The 9020-nt window shown below is 43.1% G+C and overlaps 1 protein-coding gene across 1 annotated transcript in view; it reads left to right on the plus strand.

Moving 5' to 3' along the window:
- Positions 1-3857, plus strand: part of LOC119165095 (uncharacterized) — a 38423-nt gene extending 34566 nt beyond the window's left edge. Inside the window, exons 11-12 of the mRNA XM_075872256.1 lie at positions 2365-2431; positions 3641-3857. Of these exons, the coding sequence (XP_075728371.1) occupies positions 2365-2431; positions 3641-3717 (144 nt within the window). The 3' untranslated portion in view covers positions 3718-3857. The remainder of the gene's footprint in view (positions 1-2364; positions 2432-3640) is intronic.
- Positions 3858-9020: the final 5163 nt, after the last annotated feature.

The raw sequence follows: 9020 nt of genomic DNA on the forward strand, positions 1-9020 counted from the left end.
TGCTGCGAGCTGGAATTTATATGGAGCGATAAGCTGACCTTATGCCTTCACGTACTACGTGACGAGATATGGTCTATTATGCGCTACTTGATATTGCGGATGTAGCTCAATTGATAAGGGCATCGTGTGCGTAATCCGGAGTTTGCAGGTTCGGTCGATGCCTGCGGAAAGTTGCAATTTCGTCCATATTACTTTTTGTTTTACATCTATATCACAAATCCTACAATACGATTAAAATAAAAGGTAGTCTATATCTTTCCTGGCTTCATTATCTGCTGGTTTTCATTAATGGTATACTGACACGATTTTAAGAAATACCAAAGGCACATTGTTTGTTTCCCTGGTACGCAGTGTTAACCCTGTCCAACACAACGGAGATGGCCAATGCACATAAAATATTTTCTTTAAATTCAAAGTTTTCGTTGCTGACCATTAGCAGCCAACCCCACTGTAGTGGAGATTATCTCAACGAGTCAACGCAGTACCACTGTCCTGCATCCAGCCTAAATTGCATAAATCGCTGTGAGGGTCGCTGGAGATAAGGCACTCTTCGCTGTTTCTTGTACCACGAGCAGATTGCAGATCTGCTGCGAGTACGTCACGAACGGCTGTCTTCCTTCGATGTCACACTGTCATAACACGTCACAGAGAAGTCGGCACCTTGGTATTGAAACCGATACTGTCTTTTAAGGTAGCGGTGAAAAATACATGCGTCGCATTCCCAGGAAACAGCACTCTCTTTATGGTTCTCGAAACCTGTTTAAATAAATTTAGAGCAACAATCCCAAAATATTTTGAATTGATGTCAGTACTCCTTCAAGGTTGTTTCAGAAAAAACAAGCTTTCAAAATTGTTTGTCTCGATTCTTGCAATGAAGCGCGTTACTGCGCCCTTTTTCTCTTTTGTGGAATTGCCTGTATCCCACACTCTTGAAGTGTTTTGTGCACCTCTTTAGATAAATATTCGGGTTCAACTCTAGAGTCGTCAGCATAATTCGCGTTTCCTTACGCAACAAAAAAGAAAACTTGTGTTAAGCGCTGCTTGAGCCCCCTCTTGGGCTTGTCGAAACAACACATCCTACTAACAGCTAATACTGCTGTGAACCGTTCCGCCAAATTTTGTAGTCGAGCACGGCTCGCAGAGTTCAAAAGGCAATGTTCCTACTTTCTCTAGCATTCTATTTTTACTCAGAGGGCGCATTCTCACTAACTTTGTTGAGCACTAGATGTACAGACGAGTGCATTGTTAAAGGGAACACTTATGTACAAGGCTTAACCGAACGTCACTCTCTCACAAAAGCCTCAAGGCTTAGCTTTCCCTAGGACTACTGGTGTTCGACAGTTCTGGCTCCTTTTGACAAACTAGGGCTGCGTCTGAACAACATCTACTCAGCCGTTGGCTGTTAAGGGACCAACAATATGGAAAGTGCTCATTCCGGTGTTCCCTTTAACAGTGGGCTATACTGTACATCGTCAAACAGCAGATAACCACTACAGGTTGTTACGGGACACAAATCGGGAGCAGCATTTGTACCAGATGCACTCCTTGCCATAATGCGTTGCCACATGGCTGAGCCGCGGTCTAGGTGCAAAAATTGCACAACAGCTACACTAGTGTGCAGAGAACTCTCAACAGGAATGGGCAGTCGTGTTACATGATGTGCGCTGATGTAACTTCTTTCCCCCACACTTAGTCTTCCCTGCGTAGGTTCCTGGTCAGGGTGAAAGAAGAAAGTGCTTAAAGCGCATTTCAAATCTCTCCAACTCTGCTCATTTCTGATCGAGTCGAGAAACTTCTAATGCAATCAGTTCATGAGGCAATAAACTTCAATACTTATTTAATTTGATGATTACTCGGAAAAGTGGTTCAGAACCATTTGATAAAGCTCCTTCGTGGACCTCAATCTGGACAGAATTGAGGCTGCACAAGCTGGTAAGGATTTGTGGTGAATATAAGCAAAAGAGTACAAAGTGAACGAGGACAAAGAAACAGGGGACACATGAGCGCTCGTGTTGCGTTCACCGTTTCTTTAGTCCTCGTCGATTTTTTGTGTTCTTGCTTATATTCACTATCGATCTAAATAGTTGTCCAAAGTCTCCTTCCTCTATCAAGGAGTGGTTGTCCAGTTTGTTAGCAGCAGCCAGTGCTTAGAAGTTAGTGGCTCTATATTTCCTGCTCATGCAGTGTTCATCTGCCTATGTAAATGCAGGTACAGCTCATTGCATTTGTCTAGCAGTGTGCCTTTGCATTATGGATGTTGCATTGTGGTGGCCAAGCCACTTGGCCAGTGCCATATGTGTGGTCAACACGGTGCCAATACATCTGAGCGCACTCTGAATATAAAATTCATCGAATCTCTTGCAGATAACGTCGGTATGCGACCTCTTCTGCTATTTGCGTTACATACAGCAGGGCCTCGTACGCAGCAGCTGTAAGTCTCGTATTTTTCCATTCCTCGACCCAGATTTTTTTTGGTTTGTGTTGAAAATACTTCTGATAATTTGATTGCTCTTAATTAGTAGGCTGTTTCACCATGACCCCCCTAAAAGCTCTACCCACTTGCTGTATTATCTTCATATGTACCCGCTACTGTTGATCATAAAGCCTGCCGTTTGTTAATAATTTGAAGTTGACTACCTATTCTGTCATAGGTTTAATGGGGGTAGTATTCATCTTGTTGACGTCAAGGGGGGAGGTGAAAACCTACTAAATAATGTATTGTCTTCCACTGAAAATGACAATTAATTGCCCACTGTAAACTGTAGTGATATAGGAGCTCGGATTGAATGACCGCCATATTTGTCCAGTAATAATGAGCACATTTGTTTTCTCAGAAAAGTTTGATAATTGTCCTTGCCTAAATATTCTACACAAAGCCAAATTTTTGTTTACGCTTTTGGCAACGTTCGCCATTACATAGTGAGTGACCAGAGTGGAAGCTTGGGCTAGTTGGTGCGTAGTCATATTGGCAAGATGTTTCAGCGCGCGAACAAAAAAAAAAAAGACAGGGTAGACAGAAAGAGCGCTGAACCAGCTTACCCGAGAAATTATCGAAGCCGAAAAAATACACGTGCTAGGAGATAAATGCGTAAGCACTTCATCGGTTGCTTTATCACAGGCTGAACGTGATTACCTGGCTGGGCTTTGAGGCAATAGAGGACCCGTCACAAAAAAAAAAGCGCTCTTTCTGTCTACCCTGTCCTTTTTTTCTTTGTTCGCGCGCTGAAACATCTTGCATACATAGCGAGCTAATGTCTTGGAGTACCCAGGGATTGAGATGCAAAATAACATTTTTAATGCAGTGACTGCTATGTGCGATTGCTTGCGATGCCTGCAAATGTTGCTGAGAACGATAATGTTGGAACTGAGGCAAGTGTTGAATCCGATTCGGAATAGCATCGATATGACATGATGTAGGCGCTGAAACCGAAAGCATGTGTACTACTTAGTCGTCAATTTTCGCTTTTCGATTCAAGAGTGAGTACTATTCGTTGTAGTACTACCTCTCTCTTCTCTTTCTTGTAATTTTGTTCCTCCGTAATATTTTATCCAATTCACTCGTGGCTGTTTACTCCTTTGTGTGTGAAATTTTAATTGATTGGTAAGTCTTTTTTTTATTTCCATTTTTTTGGAACCTCAGCCCAAGAGATGTATTGGGAGGTAATGCGGCGAAGGCGCTCCATCGCACTGGCGCGCCTGGGTCTACCACCTTGCTGAAGCCGCAGCCCGGCTGCGCGTCTGAGTGCTGTACATAGGACCAGTTTTAGAGACTCCTGCAAACACCTCCACAGCGTGCGGGCTTGTCCCGCACGTTGCTCGTGGCGGACAGGCCCGGCGTGTTCCTCCTGGAATTGCCTGTGCACGCACTCAGTGCGTGTCTATTTACGTGTACATATATGTATGTATGTGTCTCAAGTACGTGAATCTATTGTGTATATCTGGAGTGCATGTATCGTGCAGATGCGTCATGTATTTAGCGGGATTACGAGAGCTTTAGATGCAGGTGTACACGTGTAAACGTGCTGCTAATAGAATATGCTTAATCACGGTCATTTTTAATTGAAAACCACATTGATGTTATGGCAGTGTATTGTCGCAGCCGTAGACTAGCTGTGTAAAAGAAACGATAGATGAAAGCACGAAGTATATAAGACTTGACGAAAAAGGTATCCGGTGTTTATACAATCCGATACGCTTATTTTAACTAATTTAATTCTGTATACTGTTTCGGTGAATAGATTTCTACGCATGCACACGATGTGTAACCGTTTGGCGAAAGTGTAGTTTATTGTGCGAATTTCAAGTGATGACCACGATCAGTGTTACATCTCGCCTATGCTGCTTTGTAATAGTGTTTACGTGTTTGAATAGCTGATGTATGTGAAGGACTGGAGATTCAAGAAAGGCCACACAGCCCCAACATGGAACTCTTTGTGATGAACGTGAAAATTAGAATTCACTGCATCTAGTAGTATTTATTCAACGGATTAAACTATGGAAAGACTGTCACTCCAGCTTTCTAGTACATTCAGATTTTCGAAGCAAAAGTGCAAATTTCGTTGCGGACAGTGAGCTAGGCATTATGCATTTCATCCCGCAGAAGTGTCCCCGAGGCGATGCGTCGAGCATGTACGTCTAGTATTCGCACCTTGATAGAGATATTACTTCAGCAGCAATTTTTTACCTTTTTGTTCACCTTCTCTTCTGACCATGATCTTAATCTAAGGGTATGCATTGCGCTGGGAGGCAAAGTTTGAGAACATTGTGTTGTGATATGTCGGTGGTAGCAGTAATGATTAAAAAAATATTTTTAAGAGTAATTATTTACAATGTTTTAAAAGAGCATTAATTAGACATTTTAGAGATTTATTATTTACATAATTTTACACCGTGTTTCTTCAAAATGAAGAAACTGCTCACTTTTATTATTTTTACCCCGCTTTTGTTCTGGTGCTGTACATTCAAACGCTACATTTGGAGCACATTTTATTCTGATGTTTGTTTATTTGCCTTTGAGCGAGGCTCCTTTTATGTGTGACTTTTTTCACATGACACGTATTTCACGTCACGCTCATTACACTCAACGATTGCACGCTGTTGCCCATGTCGAACGTTCCCATGTCTGCTTTTGTTGGTATTTGTAAGTGAGAAAGCACTACTGTTAGTCACACTGTGCAGATTGAATTTTTCGCATTAATAGCTACAAATTAATGTTCAAGTGCACTCTACAATGCCTATTCAGTCATCTCATTGCTGGATTGCATGTATCTGTTGCTTGCAAGAGTTGCTATTGCATTTAAAAAGAGCAATGTTACCTGAAATTACTACAAAATTCAGATGACGGATGTCAGAATCATAGTAATTGGCAGTGATAGCACTGCTGCTGTGTACAGCCACTGGAAGAAGCTGAGGGCTACACCAAAATGAGAGAAGGGAAGCAGCATGAAGATGGAAATGAGTAATAATGAGAGGCGTCAGAGCGGAGAGCTCCAGAAATCTTCACCAGCTAAGATTCTTTAAGGTGCATCTAAATCTAAGTATTATATGAGCCTCGAGCATTTTTCGGCACCTCCACTGAAAATGCAGCCGCCGCGGCAGAGATTCGATGCAGTGACCAGCGGGGCGGCTGTCTTGCACCATAACCACTTGATCACTGCGTCGAGTTGTGGCGAAAATTGCCCCAGTTATAAGCTAAGCTCCCTCTATTGGTTGAAAATGGTCTATAGAAATGTCGCCAGTATTTATTTCATCACTGGTAATATTTTATATCAAGGTTTGAGTGAATACTCAAGCCTCAATGTAACAAAGTTGCATCTAGCAAGAAAATGAGTTTGCTATAGTCACAAATTTGTTATAAAGGCTATTCCTAACACTTTAACTATTATAAGACTATTGTTCATTTACTTCGTTATAACTGATATTTCCTTATATCCATGTTCATTATATGGAAGTTTGAGTGTATCTAGAGTTGGTCTAGAATGATATGTAGTTCAACCTGGATATAACGAAATTGATGAATTCCTAGAAAAATTCGTTATGAAGAGGATTTTTTTATACGCAGGCTCGGTACGAAAATTTGGAAAATAAATGCGCAAATTAAGCAAAAGAGGGACTGAAGGCAGAGCTAATCCAAAACACTCTTTTTACAGTAAAAAATATCTTATTATTGCGATAACAATTATATGGACACTCTCGGCGGGTTTTTTGCCATCGCCGCAATGTTCCGTAACAAGTACAAATTGATAACATGCTTCCGCGCATATTAATTTTCAGGAGCGGGTAAAACCGCACAAGCGGTGTTGAAGCAAAGATCAAATGAGGTGGCCCACCCCTACTGACTGGAAAGCGCACAAGATAACATCTCTCGCGTGTCAGAACTGCCGTCAAATGCTCAAACAGAAAGTAGACGACCTGTCTTGAACGAGCATGAAACAACGCGGGGAGCGGGGGTGGCTAGAGTAGCAACAATGAACTTGTATTTTAAAGGCAGTTGCGATCACTTGCACGCTTGTTATCTCGGCGAGTATCAGTGAGGTTTTAATGCGAAGGGACTGTATAAAAAGAGCACTTCTCTCTGAAGCGGCCATATTTGCTCACACCAGCGTTTTGTAGGAGTTCCACGATATCGGATTCAAAAAGATTCATTGATATGTGGGGTTTAACGTCCCAAAACCACCATATGATTATGAGAAACGCAGTAGTGAAGGGCTTCGCGAATTTCGACCACCTGGGGTTCTTTAACGTGCAACCCAATGTGAGCACACAGGCCTACATTTCCACCTCCGTCGAAAATGCAGCCGCTCAGCAGCCGAGTACCTTAGCCACTAGACCACTGCGGTGGGGTGGATTCAAAAATGTTGGCTGCCAGCCTTACTTTTTATAACATTTTGATTTTTTGCTATCAGGTTCATTGCATTACATTGAACGCGCCGCCGTGTTGCCTGAACTAATCGGATAATCATGATAGCTGCCAGCCTGCGAACTCGCGCGCGGCGCAAGACGGAAACGTGTGACGGGTCCGCCTCTTAAAGACCTGTCGTCACTGTGGTCTCTGACAGTTTTCATCAGCGTCTAATCTGACATCCCCTCGGTGGTGGTGACACGATTGTCCGAAACTAAGAAAAGTGACGGTTTTGCCGCAAGGACGAAGCAATGATTGCAATAGCAACAACTTGGAATGTAACGCTGAGAGTGGCAAGCAGATCGAAATGTGCAGCGCCATTCTCAAGCACAAATGACGCATGCAAACAACATACAGAGGACGAGAGGGAACTAACAACGTTTACCGCTCGACACTTAACGCGCTGTTTAAACAAAAATGAGGCACGAAATGCAATTACAAGTACAGATATCAGTGCAAACTAACAAATGCCCCAGTTGTTACATCACTGTGTTTGAAAAGTGCACTCTTTTCACAAACGGCGCCTGTCCAGCAAGTGAAGTGATCTTTGTGTGCCCGGCAACTGGACGCAATCGTTCCGATCAAAGTTGAAGGCGCGCGGTTCTCCCCACCGAAGGATAAGCGGGCGCGCACAAGCATCTACTCTCCCCCCATTCCATTCGTGGGACAAAGTACGCGTGGGAGATCAGCGCACGTCGGCGAATCGTGATGAACTGGGCGCCAATTGCGGGCGGCTTTTTTTTTCTTGCTTGAGTTTTCATATATATATATATATATATATATATATATATATATATATATATATATGAAAAAAAAAAATATATATATATATACACATACGTATACACATGCTGTGAATGATGGCAGCAGCCGCAAAAAACCAGCCAGGACTTCATATAATTGCTAGCACAATAACAAAAAAGCAAAGTGGAACGTCGTCGGGCACCACGCCATGCGCGCATAGTGAAACTATGCACACGCACACGGAGTCAAAGACTAAGAGCGAACGACAGGGACACACCCACAAATACCGTGAAAAACTATTTAATAAAGCACCCCCCATATGAAGCGCGGCCCCACATATGTCACGCTAACTAAGAGCGTGGCACTCCCAACACGCGAAAGTAGTATTTTTTATTTTTTTTTTTCGGTGTATAGTAGGAGGGTTGTTAGGGCACACCCGCTCATGCACCTGCGGTGGCGAGAACAGCGGCAGCGCCGGCTCGTGGGGTGCAGGCCTGCCAGTGCCTGTCCACCTGTGCGAACGTGGCCCGCGTGCCTGCCGCCTCCGCTTCGCACTTCGTCGGCAGTGGGGCAGCTGCAGAAGATGCATGCTCGTACAAAAATGCCAAAATGTGGAGCAAAATTTCTAGATTGCCCATGGGGAAAGTTCATTATATCAAGCTTCTTTCTAGCTGTTACTTTGTTACATAAAGGTCGCAAATACATGTGCTACAGGGAGAAACGACGGGGAATAGAAAAACTACGTTATATCGAGGAACTCGTTATATGGAGGTTCGTTACAAGCAGGATTACCTGTAGTAGATCTAACTGGTAGGGATACTTAATTTTTTTTACTTACAAAGTGTTTTATCATACGTACAAAACTGCACGAGTTTTATTTTGTACATTAGCATCTCCTTTAGCGAGCACTTCTTTCCAAGTGTAATCAACCACTGATATTCACCGGAGGCGTTCACCTCATGGCGACCAGAGGCAAATCAACTCCTCAGTGGTGCAGATGAGGAGATTAGATAAGCAAGTAAAAGTAGCATACTTGGGTGGGGGGGGGGGGAGAGCAAGGAAGATATCCGTAAAATCATAGTAGTCGGTGCCCGTGTAGGTGACATTATGCTTTATAGAAACGGAGGCTCGTTTGGAGAAAGACACTGTGTGCTCTAACGTAGCCTGTGGAACACGCAGCTTAAAAATCTCTCGTAGTGGCAAACTTGTTGCCCCCATGTTTCATATCAAATGTGGATAAAGCTAGCCATCATCAGCCTCTCCACATCTTTGATTCTTTTATGTTCTTGTTAGTGTTCTATTGTACAATACTCCCACTAAACTGAAATCTGCTGAAATTAAACAGCTGCCTTCAGCACGATAGGTTTCACGCTTA

This window comes from Rhipicephalus microplus, chromosome 8 (assembly GCF_043290135.1).
Source record: "Rhipicephalus microplus isolate Deutch F79 chromosome 8, USDA_Rmic, whole genome shotgun sequence".
In the NCBI taxonomy this organism is placed as follows: domain Eukaryota; kingdom Metazoa; phylum Arthropoda; class Arachnida; order Ixodida; family Ixodidae; genus Rhipicephalus; species Rhipicephalus microplus.